General features: G+C 39.4%; 1 protein-coding gene across 1 annotated transcript in view; it reads right to left on the bottom strand.

The window, feature by feature from the left end:
- Positions 1–12,318: 12,318 nt before the first annotated feature.
- The window catches only part of USF3 (upstream transcription factor family member 3), a 29,507-nt gene continuing 16,482 nt past the window's right edge, over positions 12,319–25,343 (bottom strand). The window contains exons 5-7 of the mRNA XM_044666774.1: positions 23,830–23,912; positions 22,021–22,117; positions 12,319–18,746 (exon numbers count right to left, since the gene is read on the bottom strand). Coding sequence (XP_044522709.1) covers positions 12,319–18,746; positions 22,021–22,117; positions 23,830–23,912 — 6,608 coding nt within the window. The remainder of the gene's footprint in view (positions 18,747–22,020; positions 22,118–23,829; positions 23,913–25,343) is intronic.

The raw sequence follows: 25,343 nt of genomic DNA, 5'->3' as shown, positions 1-25,343 counted from the left end.
ATAAAATTCCTTTAACATATGCATTCACAATTTTAAAGCCAGAGGGGTCAGACATCAGGTAGAAAAAACACCTTATTTTAGAGATGAGGAAATTAAAGTCCACAAAGAAGGAATGAGTGACCAAAGTCACACAGCTTATCAATGAGAGTGTTGCTGACCACTGCTCCTGAATCTGGACACCTCTTCCACCCCTCTTCCCATGACACCACAATCCCTGCTTGCTGGGCATGGAAAGAATGGAGTTTTCTAAAAAATAAAAAATAAAAAAAAAGAAGAAGAAGAGATGCGGCTGTTCTATCAATCCAGGATAACAATGACGCCTACTGTGTCCAAGGGAAAGCCAACCAATAAGAGAGTGGCTCTGGAAAGCTTTGGCCTCTGAGAAGGAACAGCTGGATTCCAATGAAAACTATTCCATCAGACACAAAGCCTGTAAACCCAAAAGCCAAGGCCTTTTACACAGATTCAATTATTGAACTTGGCAGTGGCTGAGGACCCAGATTCATTTTTAAATTAAAACATGCACAGCATAAGGTATCAAGTTTCCCCCGCACAGAAAGCAAAGGAAGGAGTGGAGGGAAGACAGCAGGCCCTGGTATGTTTTCAGTTCCTAAAGAATATTCATAGATTTAAGACATTGTCAACAGTCCGAGACATATAGCCTTTTAGCTTTCATTCCAGGCCTCTTTCCAAGTTACCTCTGAGACTCTGGCTGTGCCAGCCAGATGGATAAAACAGGATCAACCACTCAAATCAAAGACAGAGCAGTCATTATCCTTCCTCGCTTAGGCCATAGGGCCCAACCCTTTCCAATGGGTAGTGGTTTCATTCCCAGGCAAATTCAGACAGAACCTGCCTACACTGAAACATTACCTTGAATCCCTCATTGGGAGGCCCAGGAAATAAAGGGAATACGTGTTTGAAAGTTTGCCTTCCTCTCTGGATCGAAGTTCTCATGAGAAGCGAGACACAAACAAAAGAGCCCATTTTTTTTTTTTTAAACCCTTGTACTTCAGTGTATGGTCTCATAGGTGGAAGATTGGTAAGGGTGGGCAATGGGGGTCAAGTGACTTGCCCAGGGTCACACAGCTGGGAAGTGGCTGAGGCCGGCTTTGAACCTAGGACCTCCCGTCTCTAGGCCTGGCTCTCACTCCACTGAGCTACCCAGCTGCCCCCAAAAGAGCCCATTTTAAAAAAACTGAGATCCTGTGAAAGTTTCCGATCTTTATTAGAGAGCCATTCAAGGGGCTCTTTGGCTTCATATTTAAATCCACTTGTAACATTTGTAAAGTGTTGAATTTATGCATTGAACGCACAATGAGATTCACAAAATGCTATGTAGAGGAAGCTAGGTAGTGCAATGAGTAAAAAGTGCTGGACCTGGCATCAGTAAGACTGAGTTTGAAGTGTCCTACCCCAAACACTTACTAGCTGTGTAACCCTGGGCAGGTCACCTGCCCTCTAGTAGTGTTTGTTGTAGTCATTTTTCAGTCTTGTCTGACTCTTCATAACCCCCTTTAGGGTTTTCTTGTCAGATACCGGAGCGGTTTGCCATTTCCTTTTCTGGCTCATTTTACAGATGAGGAAACTGAGGTAAACGGAGTTAAGTGATTTGCCCAGAGTCACATAGCTAGTAAATATCTAAGGCCAGACTTAAAGTCAGGTCCTCCTGATTCCAGGGACCAACAAACACTCTATTCACTATGCCCACAACAGTGTTCCATGGGGCTGCTGTGGAAATCAAATGTGAATGCTTTGCAAGCCCTAAAATGATATGCACATGCCTTAAACCTCATGGAAGTACAAGGATACCTATTTGACCTCCATTCGCTGAAGCAGGACATTTTTTAGCACCACAAGTTGCCTGTTTAGGCACTAATCAGAGTTAGCTTTGCTGAAGATCTTTCCAAACTGCTGACCTGGAATCCCATTAAGCAACTTAAGAAATGATCCACAAACAACAACATGGTTAAAGCCTGAGGTTAGAAAATGTCCTACCAAAAATATCTATAGCTTATATTCTCTTGGTAGGCTTGATTTCAAGTCACTTTGAAAGATGAGGTCTAGCAAAGTTAATAGGTTACCTAATCTGCTAGACCTATGATAGGGTGGCTCTTAAGTTTCTGAGTTCAAAATGCAATGCTGGAGTTTTTCAAAGTTTAAGGATGATTTCAGAAAAATCTAGAAAGACCTACGTGTTCTAATGCAGAGTGAAATAAGCAGAACCAGGAAAACATTGTACACAGTTAGCAATCTTGTGGAACACTCAAATGTGATAGACTTTGCTACTAACAGCAATACGAGGATGCAGGACAATTCTGAGGGACTCATGACAAAGAATGCTATCCCTCTCCAAAGTAAAAACTGTTGGAGTTGAAATGCAGATGAAAGCATGAGATTTTTCACTTGTTTATTTGGGCCTATGTTTTGGGGTCTTGGTTTTATAAGAACACTATAGAAACATGTTTTGCTTGATAGTACATGTATAACCCAGATCGAATTGCTTGCCAGCTCCAGGAGAGGGAGGGAAGAAGAGAGGAAAGACAATTTGGATCATATAACTTTAGAAAACTTAGGTGGAAATTTATTACATGTAATTGGTAAAAAAATAAAATAGGAATATTCATAATTAAAAAAATTAAAATAGGAACTTAGGGAAATAAAAACAGATACTTGCCTTTAGTAATAGAATATTTAAACAACACCAGGTCATTCTGTGAGTTTGTGTCTCTTAGGGTGGGGTAGCGGTGATGAAGGGTCAGTGTACAAAGAGTTTGAACTAAAGAACCTAAATCAAGACACAATTGCACTTACTGGTCCTTCAGCTAAAGTCATGATCAGAGAATACAGGAATGGGAGGGGACCTCAGCAATCATCTTACCCAAGGACTTCATTTCACAAATGACAAAAAGTGTTGCCCAGAGGTAAAAGGGCTTGGTTGAGGCTGGGCTGTTGGGTACCACCAAATCCAGTCTTAGAACCTGGTGGTCTGACTCCCAGGGTAAGTGTTCTTTCCTCTATAAGGTACTACAATGGCTATTCCTTAAATGAAAATCAATGGCATGTAGAGTCCCGAGCTAGTCAAGTAAATAAGCATTTAAGTGCTTACTCCATGCCAGATGCCATGTTAAATACATGGGAAAAGAAGAAGAGCAAAACCAGGTCTTGCCCTAAAGGAGCTCACATGTGAACAGAGGAGAGCATGTGCAAACGGATATGTATATACAAGACACACACAGGGTAAATGGAAGGTAATCTCAAAGGAAAAAAATACTGGCCTTCAGAAAGACCTGGAAAGCCTTCTTATAGAAGAAGGTGGGATTTCAGGTGAGGCTTGAAAGGAAGCCAGGAGGCAGAGGTGAGGAGGCAAAGCATCCCGAGGAGTGGGTGGGGAGAGGAAACATTTTGAGGGAGGAACAGAAAAGAGGCCGGTGTCACTAGATCAGAAGAAGGAGGGGAATACAGTTTAAGACCGGAAGGGTAGGGGGCAGCTGGATGGCTCAGTGGATTGAGAGCCAGGCCTAGAGATGGGAGGTCCTGGGTTCAAATCTGGCCTCAGACACTTCCCAGCTGTGTGACCCTGGGCAAGTCACTTGACCCCCATTGCCTATCCTTACCACTCTTCTGCCTTGGAATCAATATACAGTATTGACTCCAAGACGGAAAGTAAGGGTTTAAAAAAAAAAAAAAAGAAAAAGACCAGAAGGGCAGGAAAGGACCTGTCAAACAGGATTACAGATCAAATCCTGGAGACAAGAAGGAACCATTAGAGTAGGGAGGGTAACCCAGTCAGACCTGAACTTTGAGTGCAGGATGAGCTGGAATGGGGAGAAGCTTGAGGTAGTTTGGCCAACCAAAGGCCACTGCGATAGTCCTAGGAATAAGGGCCTGGTGAGGGCCTATACAGGGATGGATGGCGACAGTATCAGAGGAGCGGAGGAGACAAACATATGAGATGTTACAAAGGTAGCATCAAGAGGACTTGGCAACTGAATATGGGGAAAGGAGAGGTAAGAGTGAGGATCTGGGGATGGCACCTACGTTGTGAGCCTGGGTGACTGGGAGGATGCTGGTGTACTCAATAGTAATAGGGACATTTGCAAGAAGGGAGGTTTCTGGAGGTAAGATAATGAGTTCAGTTTGGGCAATGTTGCTTTTAGTTACATGATTAGCCAAGATGGAGGACTAGACATTTTCTCTGATCCTAACCTCACAAACTTCTCCAAAACTGAAATATGGCAGAGAGCTAAAGCAACTTTAGCTGTCCCCATGATTTAGGAAACCCAGAATCCAAAAGGTGGCTTTTAAAAAATAACTAAACATCAACTTCTACATGAAACTCACTCAGTATATCCCCACATTCCTGGAATCAAGGCTGCCACTTAGCCTGTCCAAAGATCTGAACCAAGGATTCAATACATGGGCTCTCAACCAAAGCCACCCACCCACCTCTAGTTCCCACCTCCCTCTCTCCAATACTGGGGAGATACCAGCTTCAGGCTTTGGCAGTTTATTCAGGCCTCAAAGACAATCAGCACCACCACAGTTCCAGGGGCAGAAGCTTGCTTAAATTGGAAGTGGGGTGGGAGTCTTCTAGAGAACCAGGAACTGAGGGAAGGGCAGAGCTCCTATTACATGACATCCCATAGTCCTCAGGGCCCTGGAGACCTAAAGGACAGAAATCAAGTCATAGCACATATGTGGCAGCTCTCTAGACTGCTGGTGCTAGGTCAGACACTGAGAAACAGAAAGAGCAAGCCAGGACACTAGTCCCCACTGTGAGAAGTGGATATCAGGGAAGAATTGTACAGCACTCTACAAAGCCTGAGGGAAAGAACATCCAGTTGAAGTCAGGTCTGTCCCCACAAAAGTCACTTAGGGTAGAGACCAAGACTGGTAAACTATAAATTGCTTAGTATGGAAGGAGACTGAGATGCTTCTGTATTCAGTCCCCAAGCCTTGAGAAGGGCAGGAATCAGACAGTGAACAACAGGGAAAATGGGGGGGGGGGGGGAGAGAGGAGGGGAAGGGACCTGAAATTATCAAAGATCTTAGGAGGAAGAAAACTCAAACACCTTGAACATAATAAGCTGATAGATCTATAGGAAAAGCATTAACAACAGAAATATAGCCTCCAGATCTCATCAATAAGTCCAGTCTAGGAAATGTTGAGTTGGAGATGTTCAAGACAGTTGGAGATGCTAGAGGTCAAGAGAAAGGGTAGATTTGGGAATTAATTTGTATATAATTGAATACATAGGAACTGGTGGAATCACCTTGAGACTTGGAAAATAGTCTGAAAGAAAGGTATTGGTCCAAGCCTCTACATTTTTAAAGAAAAATTGGCCATCTAAATAATCTACTAGATAGGTGATGAAGTAAAGATAGTGCTGGGCTTAGAGTCAGGAAGATGACTCTTCCAGCCTCAGATACTTCCTAGCTATGTGATCCTGGACAAGTCACTTAACCTCGTTTGCCTAAAAATAACTAAATAATCTGCTCTTGTTCTCCCAAATCTTTATAAAGTCTAAGTCAAGCAAAGATAATATTATTTGTAACTAGTGAAACATGCAAAATCTTTGACATGGAATTATATTTTGTTACATGCAAACTTTGTACTATGTGAGAGCCCCTTATAAAAGGAAAATACATATTAAACCACCTGCTACAGTATTGTAGAACACTTTGGTAGATATTGAAGGGGAAATAAGGTTTAGATCAGTGATTCCCAAAGTGGGCGCTACTGCCCCCTGGTGGGTGCTGCAGCCATCCAGAAGGCGGTGATGGCCACAGGTGTATTTATCTTTCCTATTAATTGCTATTAAAATTAAAAAAAATTAATTTCCAGGGGGCTAAGTAGTATTTTTTTCTGGAAAAGGGGCGGTAGGCCAAAAAAGTTTGGGAGCCACTGGTTTAGAGAAACCATACATTTTGCTCTCATAGAACTTAGAAGGCTAAGAAAAGATCATTATAATAGAATATCACGTGTACAATCCACTTAAAATTGTTTTTAAAGGACTTTCACTAAGGAAGAAAGAGCACTGGCTGCTACTATATCAGGCTGGTCCCAACATCTTCCCAGGCCTGTGTTTCTAAATTTAGGAGTAAAATGAGTGGACTAGATGGTCTCTCAGGTCCCTACTGCCCTAAAATTCTATGGCCAGAATATAATGTTACTCTTAATTTCCTGTAGCATATAGTTATTTTATCTTTGCTTTTATGACACATTGTTGGCCTCCTCTCTGATTTATTTGATGCCAGGCACACAACTACCAGTTATAACATGGTTTACAACATAGTTTCCAAGAACACAACGTGACAAAATGCAGGGCCTGTCTACAAGTAAACTTCAAGGGCAATTTCAGTTTGTGAGATACAACTAAGTAATAAGAACCAGAAAGAATTTACAATGCAAAATTGCAAAGTTTATTTTCTTAAATAAAATACTATATTCATATCTATACAAATAATTATTACAACCATTAAAGTGTTACATTTAACAATAAAAATTTCAAAACTTTAAACAAGAGCATGGTTTAGAATATTCACACCCTAATGCAATGTATCTGTAAAAAGATGTCAAAATAAACAGGACACAATCTTATTTACAACTGTATGATGTTCCTGATCATATGATACATTTCTGTTCTGGACTCCATTACAAAAAGGAAACTAGAATTTCCATTAGAATTATAAACCAGGTAATTTACAGTTATAGGACATGGTGCACAGCAGATCCTGCTGGCTTAGTATAGATACAAATAATTACACTATTGAAAGAAATGCATTTAATTTCTCTTGGTAACTGCCATATATTAGCCTTCTCAGGCAGTGTATGTAAAAATCTGTGAAGGTAAATGTCATTTCTACTTCACTGTCCTCCACCCTATGGAACCCAAAGTGAAACATCTTATGTGTGAAAAGTGGAAGCCAAGCTATTCTCCTTCACACTAAAACAGCAGCAGCTTTTTAAACAACACTGTATGGTCCCATCCTACTTGGAAAAGAAATAATTCAACTTCCCCTAAAAAGAATTCAACATAGTCCAGTCCAGTGCCTTAATGACCCCACATGTGAAAAATGACAAGACTTGAAGAAACAGTGGGATCGTCAAAAACAAAGGAGTGAAAATCTCAAGTTTCTAGGACACAGTCCAAAGTGTCCACTTGAACAGAACAAAAGGATCTACAAAATAAAGGCCACCTTTTTTGGAGTATGTGTTAAAACTACATGGAGATATGCCCCCCAAATTCTCCAATTTTAGGCTCATATTATCTATATTGATAAATTACACATTATACCATAATCCAAAAATGACATTTCCATATTATAAAATGCAATTAGGAAAAAGTGTGATTAGTTGAATAAGATGTATTTGACTACTTCCACCTTCTTTACACAGAATCTATGGGTCATAGAAAGAGAAAGATCAATGTCGATGGGATTCACTTAAATCTAGAGCCAATAATTTCAAATGCCATCACAAGCAACCTCTGTTTAAAGTTTTGCTACCATTAGCTGCTTCTGACAAGATCAGAATCAAAGATGGCTCAGTAAGATAAGGCAACAGTGAGAAACAAGAGCTGGACTTCTTTTGGCAGGGGAGAAACATCCTGGCATGGCAGGTAGTACTCTGGCTGTTCCAACTGGGTGGGTGATAAGCTCCAACAGCAAGTCTAAAGGACCAGAGGCACAGTTTCAGTTAAAGTGCAGTACTGTTACAGGAAATTCTGTGCAGAATGAGACACAGCCTTTGGAAGATCTCCACTTTCTATAAATTTAACTGGATTGCCTCAGGCTGAGCTTGGAATCACCTTGCAAGCAAATAAATTCCAGTAATTTTTCAGGATCCACACAAGAAATTTAGAAGACAAAATAGATGGTACCCCAAAAATGAAGGTGGTCATTTTAATTTTGGAACAGGAAAAGGAAAGTGAGCATTCAGTAAAACAGACATTTTCAGAAGGGACTCTACCTTTTATTTCTGAAGAATGCCATGAGATCCATCAGAGATTAACTCCAGTAGTCTTAACTGGCCATTGGATGTCACTGTTGCCCTCCAGAAATAGAGCCCTAAGTGCATTTCAACTGAGGGCAAAGATGAGGCTTATATATGTTTGAAACCAATAAACTCAAAAAGAGTTTCCCAACCTTTTGGAGCTATACTCAAGTTACTATTGACATGCTGCCTCCCTTCCCACTTTTCCTGCTCCTTCCTATCCCTACCTAATTCCACCACCTTGAAAACAAATCTAGTACAAGATGACACTTGGGGGAAAAACATCAATTTTAATTTGGTTTTGAGAATTTCTTGATAAGCCTTTGAAATAACTGCAGACAAGCTAGATCAACAAAACCAGGCACTGGGAATCATTGATCTAGGAATACAGCACACCACCTTCTACAAACTGTCAGGCCAATGGCCTTTCCATGGCAAAGGAAGGCTTCATTCGCCTAAGAGAATGCCTAGGCTGACTGACTGCCATCCACTTGACACCATCTGGCAGAAAGAAAAAAAAAAGTATGTGTACTCATGTGTCAGGACAGAAAGGGCAAAGACAGACAGAGACATTTTTAGAGCTTCTATTTCAGCAAATGTTTTAAATTGCACTCAAATTCCATCATATTATCACATTATTAAAGTTGGGTTCTAGGCTCACCCACTTTATAGCAACAGCTAAGAAGGCATAAGCAAGTAGTTAAAATATTGAAAAATTATAATTCCCTTGAAATGCATAAATGTTCAAGTAAGATGACTTAACAGGTTAATTTTGGTTCCAGTTCAGCATAACCACTTTTACTGAGGTTTTTTGGCAGAGGAATGTTCTGCCTTTCCCTAACCCCTGCCTCCAATTCTTTTTTTCACAGTTTGGGTATGTTAAAGTTTTACAAAGCAAATCCATCCCTGACTTTTCACTCATCTGGAAAAACAGAGACAGGTCTCATACTTCCAAATTACCCAGCTAAAAAGAAAAAGAGACTCACTGAAAAAGTATCATTGTGAAAAACCATCCATCTTCTCTCCACCTCCATTAACCTGCTGTGTTACAAAGTCAATGATTGGTATCAAACATGATTACTTTCATCTTTGACGATTATATAAAAATTACACAAAAACAGAAATCTGAACCTTCCTACTCATTAAAAGGTAGTTATACTGGGGGGGGGGGACAAGGGGAGGGGGTGAAGGAGAAAGTAAAAACGTGAATCATGTAACCATGGAAAATTTTTCTAAAAAATAAAACATTAAAAAAAATAAAAATAAAAAAAGATAGTTATACTTAAGAGAAATTAAACGTTTCAATGTTAATTTTTCCATAACCAATTCTAATCCAATACTGAAGCAAAGACAAAAAGAATCCATGAATTAAAGGATAATCATTGATTCTCCAACTATACTGATTTGGAGTTAGTTAACCATGAATAATCAGATCACAAAATCATCTCTAGAACTGGTTTCAATCTCCAACCCAATTGTGAGCTTAAATTTTTTTTTCCCATAAAAAATAACCCGTTCTTCATGTTCCTCTGCCCAAACAAAACTTTAGTAGACAATTAGCTTAAACTAGATCACTCATTATTATAGAATCAATTGCCAAGATTTATATATCACATATTTAATACTGCTAAGATATATTACCATAGGCACTGGTGTTTTCAAATCCAAATAAGAGCATGTACATCAATACAAAGCAATTACAATTTATTTTTGTATTTGAGGCCTCATCTGGAATGCTTGCCTTAGTAATGATATATGTAAGTACACAAGTATAAGCCTACAGCAGGGAAACCTCTTTCCCCTTCTCCCCACTCCTGCCTGTATCAGTAGCCACATCTTGAGACTAGTAAGGGAATGGATGGACCTTGACCAAATAGGGAGGATCATTTAGGGTCATTCAAAAATCAGAATGTCTACACACCTAAAGGTAAGTGTAATGCAAATGAGTAACTACCTTCGGATAGACCTGAGCAGAATAAAGCAATAAGCTCGTTAAAAGGTACTTGGGAAACATTTGGGTTTTAAGGACTTTTCAGAAAAAGGCAGCTGAACAAGTTCCTACTTAAGCTTATGTTTCTTCTGCTTGGCTCAAGGTAGACCAAATGGCTTTCAGTTTTCCAATGATCACAAAGGGTCCTATGGAAGTGCATATTCACATATGGTCTATATTCCCAAATTTGCTCACCTTCTGACAGATGGGAGCTGATAAAGTATAGTGAAAAGCTTGTTTTTATAGATTAAAATACAAAAAAAAAGGTTCAAAAACATGTCTTGCCCTCCTTCCTGTTATTTACTATATTCATCACCTACCCACAGTCCCTTAATTTGAACCCCCTCACACACTAAATTTTGTGAGAAAAAAACTTTGAGGGGATGGAAAACAATAGCTTACATTTAGATAAGTTTACAAAAAGCTTCACAAACATTCTCATTTGATCCTCACAACTACAACCTCCCCCATGCCCAGGAAGCTGCTTTCCTGAGCAGAAAAAGCAACTGAGATTGGCCAGAGCAGCTAAAGAGGCACAAATGACCCAACTGATGAGTCTTTAGAAGAGGTATTAACAGGGGTAAACTGTCCTGACCAAAACTTCAGAGATTCTGCCATGGGGGGAAAATTACGTTGTAGAAGCTGTGGTCCCTTGTGTTCACTCCATTAGCACAGCATTGAGAATAATGAACACAAGCCATTCACCATCACTGACTCACTTTGTTGTGGCATTAAATACCTGCTAAAAAGGTGGCCAGGGAAATTAGGAACAACTACAGTCATCTCCTTGTTAACTAGCTATATAAAATTAGGTTTCTGAAATAGTCATTTATCCAAAAAACTTTTTAAAAGGATTTCTCTCATTCCTTCAGCAGGTCTCATCTGTAGATTTGTAGGCAAGCAGACCTGTCAACGAGTCAGTTTCTGCATATAGTCCTGTATATATGTATATATATTTATTTTCCTCCCAAATTTAAAGATTTCTTAATCTTTAAAGTTTTTTTCCAAATGAGGATTAAGCTCCTTAATATCCGTGGCAGGGAAGAATAATTAGAAATTTCCTAAGAGAATTCTGTGTATTTTTGTGAAATCATTTATTAGACAAATTAGTAAAGATAGGGGCAGGCTACCAAACAATAGGGATGGTTGGACTATATGATTTTACTCATATAGGGTGTTAAGAAATGAGGTAATTCCCTCTTCTAATGCAAATCAGTAACTTTCAACAATTTATGGCCTTAAGAGAGCAGCTTAGAGCACTAAGGGGTTAAATGACTTGTCCAGGGCCACAATGTATATGTCAGAGGCAAGATCTGAATCTGGGTCCTCCTACCTTCAAGGCCAGCCCTCTATTTATTATGCAATGTGAAAATATTTCTCTGAGAAATTAAAAATTCAACCAATCCTGTGAAATTCAATATATTATCATTAACAGGAACTAATAATTAACAAATGCAAAGGAAACTGGTTTAAAAAGTATAAGCCCAATTGATCAAGCACTTACTGGGTATTTGTCTTTATGGAATAGCCCTACTTTTCAAAAAGGATAAAGAAATTGAACCATGGATTTTCAAAAAAATCTGTCTGGGAAAGTTGGTGGGCCTTAGTTTTCTCTCGTGTAAATAAGGGGGTTGGTCTATAAAGTTGCTTCTAGTTCTAAGTCTATCCTATTGCTGAGGCTAATACTTAAAGGCTTTTGACTTCAGGATTAAACATATTAAAAAGTGTCTATTGAATTTGGCTCCCTATTTTGAAATGCAAGACTTATGAAATCCAAATGATTTTTAATTTACTTGAGCTTTGTAAATCAAGGCAATAAACTTTTCTTAAACCAATTACTGGGGGTAGGGGTGGGGATGGGGGGGAATAAAATACAATTCACATAATTGTTCATTGTTCTGCCTTCCATTATGGCCATTAACCAGAATTTGGTCACTAGCCATAATGTTTTTACATTATGTTATTATTTTTTATCTATAAAAATAGGTTTTGAAACTGAGCTCCTTCTTACCTACCAGCCAATACAAGGTTGGTCGATCTCTAATACCATCTGATTTGTACCCAAGAAATAAAAAAAAAAAGCATCCTAAATGATACTTGGGAAATCCACTGGGAGAAAAGTCATAGTGCATTTCAAGTTTAAGTGTAATTTCTTTCAATAAGCCACTTTTCTTTTTTGGATTATCTCTGCTGTTGCTTCCCTATTGTGGATAACAGAAAACGGACTATATACACATGCACACATGAATATATATATGTACATATATATATATATTTACATATACACAAATATATAATCTCACCCATCACATTTAGTTTCTATCAGTGTTTAAACTGCTGAACTGCAATCATGACCTAGAATATGGCTTATGTTGTGGGCAGGTCTGTTTGAGGTCTGTTTGGAAGAGTCAGACGCTGAGGAATTTGCTATTGTAAGCAAAGGAGACATTGCTGAGCCATCAGGAAGAGCTGTGGCTATCTCTGGAAACAAAGATGTCATGTTAAAATTGGACAAGTGAGAGTTGGTCATGTGCATTGGTGGCATATCAGGGAGAAGAGGAAAACTTGGTTGAGCAAATCCAACAGGCCTGGGAGGAGATAATATTGTTCCAAATCGGTTATTTAAACCTCCACTGTTTACCTTCTCTGTGCTAGGATTTGGGAACATCTGATTAGAAAAATAAGGGATTGAAATATCATTAGACAGTGTAGGGTGAGCAGGGGAATAAGGAGGATAGAAGGAAGGCAACGTATTCTGGGGATCTACTGGAATGAGTGCTGGAGTTCTAGTGGCACTGGGCTGTGTAACTTGTGGAATGAAAGAAGTATTGGCATTAATGGGTGGATTCATACCACCCTCTGGAATAAATGGGAATCCAAAATTTTGAGACAAAGTGTGTTGGTCTGGGGCTGAACTGTCATTAGGTACTTGTGGACCATCAGGCATAAAACGAACAATACTTCCTCTCTTCTCCGTAGAGGATTGCTGACGTCCAATAATCATACTGCCACTGGTAGACAGAGGGAGGTGGGGAAGACTAGGATCAAAGACACTGTTATGTCTTTGGTTTCCGGAACGATTCCTTTCAGGCTGACGGATTTTAGAACCACCACCACCATCCTGTAGGGGATGCCTTGTTCGCTGGGTTACTGAAGAATTAGGCTGACGAACTGAAGGAGGCCCTTGATCAGCACTCCCATGAGATACAGCCGGATGAGGCAGAGTTGGCCGTGCTACCCCATGAATGTTAGTAGTAACTGGGGGATTCATGTGGCCCTTGGTTCCATGACTTTCAGTCATTCTCATGGGATTAGACTTTTGTACAGAAACATTGGGGCTTGTGTTTCGACCCTGAATGTCCCCTGAGGAAGAAGAACTTGAAAAAGGGATATTCAAAGTACTGTTCCTGGTGTTAATAGCACCCAAAGACATGTCACAGCTTTCTCTATTCTGACTCTCACTCTCTCTTCGAATATGGATGCTCTCATGGCCTGGAGGACAATTATATTCAATTGTAGAAGATGGGCCACACTGTGAATTCCTCTGATGTTCTGAGATAGATCGTTGACTCCCAATGACCTGATCACCTAGATGAGGTGCAAGCAAACTCTGCATAAAGCTCTGGTGACATGCATTTTCATTGTCCCTAGGAGGAATTGCATTTCCAGCTGGCAGGCTTTGAACTGGTGGATAAGGTAATCTTTTTTGTCGATCAATAGGTGGCCCAGTATTTTGACTAATTCTAAAGGCTTGGGATTGCATGCCCCTCAGAGATGGCACAGAGTTACCTATTTCATTGTTTCTTGAGGACTGTACTTCAAAATTAGTCTGGGGCTGTTGGCTAGCCCCACTTGGCTTAAATGTCTGACAGTCAGAAAGACGAACATCAGAGGCAACAGTATGATCTACACGACTCTGCATATTATGAATGGCTAACCCTTTATTTCTTGGAACATCAAGATAACTTCTCATTTCAAGCTGATCTGAAACCCTAGGACCTTGAACTGATATGCCCATTCTTTGCTCTGAATTAGATGATGTTTTCCCAATGAGTGCCTCTGCAGAATAACTTGAAACTCGATTTCTTTCTGGCCTATGTGGCGTGCAGGTCATATCTGAAGACCTTGTTACAATACTTGGCTGGGATACCATTTGTTGCTCCAACCCTCTAGGTGGCATAAGTCTTTGCATTGGGTTGTGTGCAGTCACATGCTCAGAAGAAACTCCTGAACCCTGTTGTCTAGTTCCAACATCCTGTTGCTGATGCATAATATCTTGATTTAGATGATTTGGGGGGTGGTTATGGTGGGTCCGGCTTGTTGAAGGGTTCTCACAACTTTTTTCCGATTGGGAACCCCCAAAATGCTGTTGCATCTGTTGCTGCATCTGTTGATGGTGGGGGTGAGGCTGACCACCCTTGGGTCGTGGCTGGTCACTCCCATGATGCTTCTGCTGTATTGAAAGCTGAGGGGCTTGAGTTCCCTGGACAAGACTTCTTTTCTTTTGCATCTGAACTTCCTGCTGTATAGTCCTTTGCTGATGTACATTATGGGGCTGTGAATGAATGGAGCTGTCTGCATGAGGCACGTGATGTTGCAGTTGATATAAGTGATGTCTGTCTCTTAACTGTCCTGCTTGTTGCTGTTGCTGCTGTTGCTGCTGCTGCTTTAAATACGGATGGTTGTTGTGAAGGTGAGATATGCCTTGAGCAGGAGGTACATGCTGCTGCAAGGGTTGCAGATGCTGACTTCCTGCCTGGCTTTGTTGCTGCTCAGCCATTGAAGGCTGTGAATTACACTGAACTTCAGGTTGTCTCAAAGCAGGTGTGACAAAGTTGTTGCTGGATGGAAATAACCGAGAAAGGTCATCTACATGCCCTGGGTTACTAACAGGCACCACTGAGTTTGAAGAGTTAGAAGGGATTTGACTAACCATCATTTGAGTTTGCTCAGCAATGCTGTCAGGTGTCCGGCTCATCAGGGTCATACCTTCAAGTCTGAGGGGTGCTGGCTGACAATGTTTTTGCCTTTTGGCTGTAGAAAGTAAAAGGTCATCTTGAACAGGACGCTTGGCAGGGTCCTTTCGGCTTTCATGACTTGACTTTAAGTGCGATTCCTGAATTTGTGAATTTGGCATGTTATTAGTCATGGTACTTAGCTGGTCTTGGGAATATTCAGTCATCAGAGATGATTCAGAAGGTTGGTTGGTATAGGAACTAGATGAAACTGATAGATTCACTGTTGCAGGAATCGCTGATTGCTCTGAGCAGCTTACTAGAGGATGGCTGATGCTGCTCTGATGGATAAGATTATTAACACTTAAACTGGAAATGCTTGGTGACTGAGAAGTTGAAACCTGTATAGAGGCATTTGATGTTTCAGTTGATACTGAACAACTTGGTTTTTCAAGAGACCTATCTATATTTGCTTGAACTGGATCCTGGGAATTAAATTCATTTGCTGTCGCTCCTACCTCTCCTGTGGTACTCTCTTTTGCTGCCTGTGTTTTGAAAGACTGTTCTCCCTCTAAAGATGAAGCTTCAGATGGCTTTGGAGGAGTTTCCTGGATATCAGCCTGGGCACCTATTCTTCCTTTCTCAAGGTTCTCTTGATCAAAAATAGCCCTTGCTGCAAGTGCTACTATATCAGTTTGTTCTGCAAAAGTACAATTGTCACATGTATTAGCTGACGTACTGTTGGTAACATCTTCTCTAGTGGTATCAGGAAGCATGGATGCAACTGAGAAACCTCGACTACTACCAGAGCTAGGTGACATGGGGGAGTCGGCCTGCCTGCTGGCAAGCAAAGAGCTATTGATTGCCTCTTGATCGGGAATACAGGAATGATGCTGTGGTAAATTCCCACTGTCACTGTTCATAAGCAATAGCTCCTGTTTCTGAGGCAAATCAATACCTGATCCAACGATTTTAGAGTTCTCTGAAGAGAAGTTAGAATGGTCCACCTGGGATGAAAGAGGGGTTTTCTGACCATCTTTTTCTTTAGTAAGGTCAGAGAGCAATGCAGTTAAACCATGTCCCTTTAATAAGCCTGTGGCTTGCATTGCAACTGCTGAATCTTGTCTGCATGGCTCAGCAATAATTTCCACCTCTGAAGCACTGTTGGTACTTGTGATGCTTTGGGTTGATGAGGATGCAGGAACCTGAGAAACCAAAATATGTGGATCATTTGAAGAGGGAGCCAAGATACCGGATGAAATGCAGGACTTGGAAGAATCTGACAACTCTGGACTAGTTGTTGGCTTACTTTGAGATCTCCCTGATTGCAAAGTAGACACAGAATCCCTAGTTGAGGCCAATACAAAATGTTCAACTGTTACAGGTTCTTGGGTGGGTGAATGGGATACTTCTAATGAATTAGACTCTGAGACTATAAGTTCAGAATTTACACCCTCAAAGGCATGAGAATCAGAAATACTCACACTGTTTGCTTGAGATTCAACAGTAGGAGTTAATACCACAGGTAGGCTTTCAAGCAGCCCATCAGCACATGACTGCTCATTCGATCCCTCTGTGTTGGCACAATCTAATTTCCCCGAATCCCTAACAGGATTCGCCAGGCATGCTGATTTGTTAGTTACATGTTTTTTGGGTCCTGGTTTCTTGTTCACTCTTTTTGATTTCACATTAGAAGGCAAACTAGTGAGAGCTTTCACTGGAGAAGTGTTCATTTGATTAGCAGAGCTGGGTAGTACTGTTGCGTTTTCAGTAGTTATGGGAGATGCTGCAGTAGTTGGTAATGAAACACAGTTAACCGGGGTGAGGCGACTAGTAGTAGCAGGTGGAGGATTGGCAGGCTGGCTGATAGCCAATTGTACACAGCTTTGCCCAGCCATCTGTGAGATGCTTTGATTGAGACTGGCCAAAGCACCAAATGTATTCAGGGCAACATTGGTATTTGGATCTTCGCTGGTGGTGGGTTGAATAATTTGCATAGGGGTTTGATTTGTAGCTCCCGTTGAAGACATTACAGGCTGCAAAGCAAATAACTGTCCATTTAAAGAAATAGTTTGAGGCTGCTGTTGGTTTGACATGGTAACAGAAAAAGTCTGTGTAGAATTTGATGATGATGATGAAGGCCTTGGTAATATATGGACGAGGTGCTTTCCTCCAAATGTTTGTGGAGCCAAAACATTTTGCATGGAATTATTAGACACTACTACAGGATTGGCTCCATTAACAGAGACACGAACAGAACTGGGAGGTGGAGCAGAGAGGAGTGGCAAAGGATTCTGATTAGCTGCCTGTATAATCACTATCTGTTGACCCACTGTTTGATTGGGAACTTCTGCTCTCACAACTCCTGGGCATGGTGTGGTACTAGGTGGCTGAAGAATAATAACATTTGGATTAGCTGGACCTGCATTAACAGCTGACCCAACCGGCTGAGCCATCTGAATTACTTGCATTGTTGAATTAAATGGAAGGATATTTGGGGGAGGCTGAGTTTTAACTGTTGGTTGAGCAATTAGTGGCTGCATAGGTAAAGATGGACAAGAAGGCAAAGTCACGACTACTTGCTCAACCTGCTGCCCATCTGTAGGAAATGAGCCATTCAAGCTGATGTTTGTAGCCATGTGTCTACTATGGTTGGTAACTGAGGTACCAGTGCCCAGCTCATTTAATATTGGGGTCACAATAGTGGATGGTGTCTGGCTTAATGGCTGAACAGTGTTTCCTGCCAGCTGCAATGTAGTCCATGTGGTCTGTGTGTTTCCAGATGAGGGGATGCGGGTAAGGCTGTTTATATTTTTCAAATCAGAAGCACTAACACTTGAAGAAGGCAAAGAGCAAGAAAGAGACCAACCACTGTCTAAATGATTTGCTGAGACCATGCTTATAGAAGCTGTGGCCTTGACTGTTAGAGCTACAGACGGTGCCTCTATACTAGCTCTACTCGTTAAGTCTGTGTTCTTACTAATGCTCAAGGGAGAGGAATTCCTAGGGACCAAAGGTCTCAGAGTCTGGGAGCAAGCCTTATCAGCACCTGGTACCACAAAGTTGTCCTGGCAATCACTTCTAAAGTGCTGCAAGCCTGGACAGGATTTGTTTCCAAGTTGTACTTGAAAGGAAAGGCTAGAAGTGCTAGGGGGGATGCTGGTAGCACAGGACACAGTTTTCGGTAACTTGGGGCTCTCTTGTCCGTTTTTGCTTTCAGGAGCATTCTGACCACTTGGTGGTATATTTGAGGAATTTGGTTGGTGGGGTTCAGATCTAGATGGAAGGGTAATCTGTGAGCTGTTGGAATTAAGCACACTTGACTCACTTTCTGAGGTGGAAAGTTCAAGAATGTTCTGAGCAGGAATGGCAGCAGGAAGACAAAGAGGAACAGACTGGCTAGCAGCCAAGGAGGAAACTGTGGTCTGATGCCATGGCTTATTTTCAGGGGGATAAACTCCAGCATTAGACACAGGAGTCACCAGATTGCAAGTCCTTTTTACTGGTACAACATTAGCTGTCTGCTTTTGTAAATTATGACCGACATTAAATGTTATTCCCTGAACAGCTGTCCCCTGACTATTTCCACCAGGTTGACTTCCATTTGAATAGACGATGATGTTCTTCTGAATCTGGTCACTAGGAATAACAACAGAAACTTTTGCATTTTTGAGATTTCCTTTCCAGTGGATTGTAGGGTCATCATACAGGCAAATGTCATTTGCTTTCAGTAATTCAATGTAACGGCCATTTTCCCTTTGGATTTCTTCCAGCTGTTTCCGCAGTTTTTTAATTTCTTCAGCTGTAAAATTTTTAAAAATCATGAGAATGTTACAAATGTCAATTAAAAATAATCCTAGGATTACAAAATGATTACTAAATAGCCAATGTGAATTGTTCTACATCCCTTAGGATAGTACTAGCAATCTTAAATTCTCTTCTAATACAAGTCAGACTGCTGAATTTGGTGGCAGAGGACTAGGATTCAAACTCAGCCACTGCCACTAATTACTTGTTTGATCTTTAGCAAGTCATATAACTTTTTTAAATTAAATTTTATTTATAAACTCTTATCTTTTTTCTTAAGGGTCAATACAAAGTATTGGTTCCAAGGCATAAAAGCAGTTAAGGGTTAGGCACTTGGGATTAAGTGCTTTGCCCAGGTTCACACAGCTAGGAAGGGTCTGAGGCCAGATTTTGAACCTAGGATCTCCCATCTCCAGGCCTGGTGCTGAACTACCTCACAAGTCACATAACCTTTATGAGGCTCTGTTTCTTAAAAATGAGAAGATTGGATGAGATGAGCTTATATGGTTCCTTCCAGCTCTAAATCTACAATCCAATGACTCTATCAGGGCTAATACAATGACAAGTCTTCTACCACTTCAGGAACATACAGATTTCCTTCGGTCTACATCTTTAAAGTTTATAATTTGACAAGAAAATAATTTCCAAAGTTTAGAAGGCTTTTACTGAAATTTAATTTGTTCTGGGTTCAAATCTTGCTTCTAACACTTCATAGCTATATGATCAGGAATAACACACTCAACCTCTCTGAGGTTCAGTATCTTTATCTGGAAAATGGGACTAATACTTCACAAAATTATTGAGAAGCTAAAAGGAGATAATAGCTAAAAAAATGCTTTGCAATCTTAAGAGTGTTACGTTTGTGTTGGCTATTATTTTTATCATCTGCATTATGGATTTCAATCCTCATTTTTACACAGATGATTCTCTCTTTCTCTGTCTCTCTCATGTTACTCTCTCCAGCCCTAATCTCTCCCCTTTAGTGAACATATATTTTCTTTTTAAACACATACTTTCTGATTTAGTATCAATTCTAAGATAGAATGGGCAAAGGGTAGGCTAAGTGGGTTAAGTAACTTGCTCAGAGTCAGACAGCTAGAAAGTGTCCGAGGCCAAATCTGAGCCCAGGACCTCCCATATCCAGGCCTGGCACTCTATCCACTGAGCCACCTACTTGCCCCTAGGAAGTATATATTTTCATACCTGTACAGTATATAATCTTAGACTCTTCTTCCTCTCACCCTCCATATATAATTAATTACCAAGTCTTCTAGGTTCTACTGCACTCCTCTCTCTTAAATCTGTCTCTACTTCCTTTAAAAAGTCAGAATCTTCCTAGATCGGGCCCTCCTTATGCCCTGGATTATTTTAATAGTATCCTAACTGGTCTCCCTGCTCTTAATTTTCCTCCTCTCCAAACAATCTTCCATAAAGCTATTGTCCAGAGAAGAAAATATAAATTCCACAGCCTGGTAAAGTTCCCTGGCTCCAATCTACCTTCCTAGCCTTCTTTCACACAATTTCCCTTCACAAAATCTATGTTTTAGTCAAACTAGAGTAGGAACTGTTTCCTGAACAAGCATCTGCACACATCTGGCAGGTACCCCTCATTTCTCTGAAACCTTGTCTTTGAGGCTCAGCTGAGGTGCTACTTCCTCAAAGGAGCTTTATCTGTTTTCCTCATAAGTTAATTCTCTCTCAATTGACCATGGATTTACTTGACTTTGTAAATGCTAGGAAATTAAGCTCCTCAATAACAGGGACTATTTTGTTTTTAATGCCCCAAACAGTGTCATCTCAGAGTCTAGCCCCAAGTAAGCACTAACCATTTTTTTTTGCTCAAGCGAATTACCTGATTGCTAGAGTAGGTAACAGTAATTATTAGTTAAATATTTATCGCAGACCAGTTTGAAAATACTCCTTCTTATCTGTAGCAACAACCAGCACAAAATAAGGAAAGTTTAGACAGGTTCAAGTTCAAGCTTTGCCACAGAAAAATCATTGTACCTCTACCTCTCTGAGTAAAATGTGCATAATGATATTTACATTCACTATCCTGCAGGGCTGATGAAAAGAAAGCCACTTTATAAGCTGAAAGGTTCTATGTAAATTCAAACTATTATCTCTATTATAAACTTGGGACCTGATCTCACATCTCTCAGGAGAGGTTCTAAACTTGTTTAAAAGACCAACACCTTTGACCTCATATACTTCCTACCCGTGTAACCCTGGGCAAGTCACTTAATCCCCAACTGTCTAGCCCATACTGCTCTTCTGTCTTAGAATTGATACTAAGATAGAAGGCAGAGAACCTACAAATAAATAAACAAACAAACAAACAAACAAACAAATAAATAAATAAATGGACCTAGAATTCCAGCATCACTACCTCACTGGATAAACTCTACCTTCTATTCTCATCTAAAGCAACAGCTGGCCTATTATACTGTTTACAACCATAAGAGGCTTCTCTTTTGCTCTCACCACAGCTACATACATGAGATACATGAGCATAATCTAAACTTGCCTGCCACCATGGTCATCATATGCCCAGGCAAAGTATTTTAGCCACAATAAACGGGTTTCCTCTGTAGATAAATTGAAATTGCTTTGTGATAGTAAAAATCAACACTACTTCAGAAGTCAGGCAGTATGATGTTTCTTGCAAACACAGTAATTAAATCATTTAATACATTTCTTGCACAGGCATAGAGAGCAACAAAATTTTTTATTATCTTTGTAGATGGTCTTCATGAGTTACTGTAGCCAAAAAATTTCAGCCCTTGTGGGCAACCTTTCAATAATGAACCTCATACTACACTTCACTATGCTGGTCTTCTAACCACAATCACACAACAAACAAGTTTGACAGGCTCCAACTTGAAGCCTTTATAAATCTGTGAACTGTTGGCAGAGCCTCTCAAAAACCCTGGTTGCCTCCATGCCACCATGAGGTATCACCTATTTCTGTCCTAACAGTAATTTGAGGAGATATGAGTGGGCATAGCCATAATAACTGATCCTGGTTTCAACTTAAACTAAACAGAAATCTGCCTTATAACCTTTTGGCATTGCTCTAGCCAGAAGATACAATTATAAGAGAGAAAGGGAAATAAATATTCCTAGTTTAAAATTTTGCAGAAAATTAGAGTATATCACTATTCATTTGGTTATTTTCAAACAATGGAATAGTGATATGTATAAACTGAAAAGGGGTGAAAATTTGGGGTAAGTTTGAAAGAAATATATATATGTATATATATATTTACCTTGTTCATGGTTTCCTCCATTGAGTAAGAGCTCATCATTTTGTCTTTTTAATTCTGTTATGTACTTAAAGGCTTGATCCAGAATCATATTCTTGCTCTGCCAGAGAAACCCAAGTTTTAAAAAATTTTATTTAAGAAACAGCCACAAAATTCTAAAAGTAGGCTTACATTTAGACTAAATAAGAATATCTGAAAATCTAGTCTAATTCATGGCTTTGAAATAATGTCATCCTCAAACACACTTCATGTTGTTATATCTGTGTAGCCACCATTATACTAAAAGGTTTCATTGAAGAGTTGTAGTGTCATACCCTAATATTATCTATGCTGAGATTAATTCAGGACAATCATATATGAAATCAAAATATCTTGAAGCATTAAGAGATATTCACACCACTACAAAAACTTCCCATTAAGGATAGAGACTACATCATGTTTCATTTTTAAGGTCTTAAAGATTAGCAAAGTATGTAATACATAGTAGGAAATTCATGGTTATAAAGACATCATGATGTAGCGAAATGAGCACTGAACATCATCAGAAAACAAGATCTCTAGTTCTGGCTCAGCCTTTTCCTAGCTAAGTGAACTTGGGCAATAGCTTCTCTGAACTCCAATTTCATTATTTGTAAAAAGACAGTAATATCTATAATAGCCTTGGTGAAAATCATGCTTCTTAAGTTTTTTAAAGCTTAAAGTTTTTTAGTTTAAAACTATTTAAATTATTATGCTTAAAGCTGCCCTAAGACTTTTGTGATACTCTGTATATTTATTTTAAAGTCATCGTGACGATGTAATGAAATAATGTAAAAATTGTCACATCAGTGAAAAGTACTTTCCTATTATTGTCCCAGCTCACCTAAAATTGAAGCTTGGATTTTAGAAATCTGTGTGATCCAGTAAACATGGTTAGGCAAAGTGGGATTTTTCTTGACTCAATCTAAGTATACCAAAATTTTAATAATTAGCCCTAGCAGAGACTTGCTAAATGAAACGAAGTAATGTCTTTTTAACATAATATAGGAAATAACATGCTTATTATTTTACAAGGCTGCTATGCAAATAGGCACACAAGCAATTAATGAAGTTTACCTGCCAAACCCTCTGGTTGACTGCCCACCAGTTTCTATACCAGACAAAATAAGTTTGCAAAAACTGTCTGCATGTAGCAGTAGTGGAGAGTCCAAAATGGAGAAAGAGCCAACTGGAAGGCATCTACAGCTCTTCTCTATAATGATTCCAAAGTTCTATCCACTCCTGTTTTCAGGTGCCAAAGATTGGTTTCCATTTGTAATTTAGTGGAAGGGGGATGAGAGGGGAGAGAGAATCAGGGTCATAGTTCCTCCCTTTCACCTGCCTTTGGTGATAGCCAAGAGGTGAATACCTAGACCAGGACCTGACAGGACAGAAACTGTATGAGGGAGCATTCCACAAATTTACTGTGTACTCTGTAGAGAAAAAAAAGGAATAAGAGGACATAATGCTTTCCCTCAAACTTATCATATATTTAGGGAGACAAAACATATGCATTAAACAACTAAAGAGAATCATAAACAATATGTATGAGTTCAAAACACTACAAAGCAAAGTACTTAGGTGGTGAAGAGGTCATGGGAATTAGTAACTCAAAACAAAACCTCTGGATGTTTTGTTTCTACAAATGGCAAATAATCATAACTATTCAAATATCACAAGCATCATGATTTCTAGGGGAAGAGGACCATTCTAATGATAAGAAATGGTCCAAAGCATAAAGGAATAAATGAGGGTTTTCCTATGCAACAAATGTAAGCATAAGTGATTATTTACCTGCTTCAGTGCAGGTGAACAAGGGACAAGTTCTCCAATTCGATTGATCCCAGCATTAATTTTCTTCTTTCGATGCCTTTCCACTGAATAGAAGAAAGTAAAGAACTAATGAACTGTCACATCTATTCCATAGTTAGATATTGTCTAATCTCTTTCCCCATCCAGATAAAGAAATGTCAAAGAAAAATGATTAAGACACTAGCTAAGGGTTTACGAAGAGCTTTTCCCTCATAACCAGTCCATGAAACAGTTAGTACAAGTATGATTATGCCCATTTTTTTAACCCATTAGTAAACTAGGACTTTAAAAGAGATTAATTTAAGAGGTTAATTCCCAGAGTTGTCCAAGGTCACAGAGTGCTTAGAATGCAAACTAAGGGCTCTGAAGTTCAAGTCTAAAAGGCATCCTTGGTCAGGGACTAGTTGGACTGAAGAGCCTATGAAATTCCTTTAAACTCTTAAAGAGTCTGTGATTCTGTGAAGTTTTAAGATCAATAATGGATAAACAGATGTATGACTATTCTTTTTTATATGATCTTTAGTAAAGTCTAGCACATCAAGGTATAGAAGGTATATTGAAATGACAAAAATTACCAAAAGAGAATGGCTATACTGATAGTCTACATTCAGTAGTCTATTATGTGGTATTTTAGTTCAAACAAACAATTACTAAACACTTTAACAAATGACTGAATCTCAAGAGCCTGAAGCCAAAGTAAGACATTAGGAACTTGCATAGCTTTATCAAGGGACACAAACGTGAAATCATCTTATCTGTTAGCTACCACTCTAGACCTGATAACTTGGATAAAACTTGGATAAAAGTTTTGGATACTTGGGTAAAAGAGATGTTTAAAAAGATTTTCAGGGAGGCTAGTTGGGTGCAGGAATGCTTATTGCAGATGGCTTAAAACAACTAAACAATTTCTGCTTCTAGATTTGTCCCTTCTTTGTGAGGTCAGGACTGCCTGCCCATTCTAGGCCTACAGGATTTTCACCATTCCCATACAAAATTTTGTGATGTTATTTCTATAAGTGCTTTAAAAAAACCTTCATATGAGAATATAGCAATATTATACTTTTCAAGGTTGCAAGAAAGGAGAATGGAAAACCCGAGTTTCTTTAAATGAATTAAAAATTCAGAGAAGTAACTTCACAAATGTCTATCAGGTTTTTAAAATAATTTAAATTTTTTAATAAAATTCACCCCTCTAACAATAATGCTTCTAGAACCAAGTAGTTCCTTCATGAGTTTTTTTCTTGAATGTGTAATATGTGCCTTCTTTCACAACATGGCATATATAGAAAAAGGTACTATATGATAGCACATGTATAATTTATATCAGATTATTTACATTCTCAGGAAGGGAGGAGAAGGAGGGAGAGAAATTGGATCTCAAATTGTCAGAAAACAAATGTTAAAAATTGTTTCAATATGTAATTGGGGGAAAATCTAGGAAAATATTACTTGGGGAGGAAAATAATGCTTCTAAGAAATTGTTCTTTAAAACGATA

Source organism: Gracilinanus agilis, chromosome 3 (assembly GCF_016433145.1).
Source record: "Gracilinanus agilis isolate LMUSP501 chromosome 3, AgileGrace, whole genome shotgun sequence".
NCBI classification, from domain to species: Eukaryota; Metazoa; Chordata; class Mammalia; order Didelphimorphia; family Didelphidae; genus Gracilinanus; species Gracilinanus agilis.
This window is presented reverse-complemented; position numbering and strand designations above follow the sequence as displayed.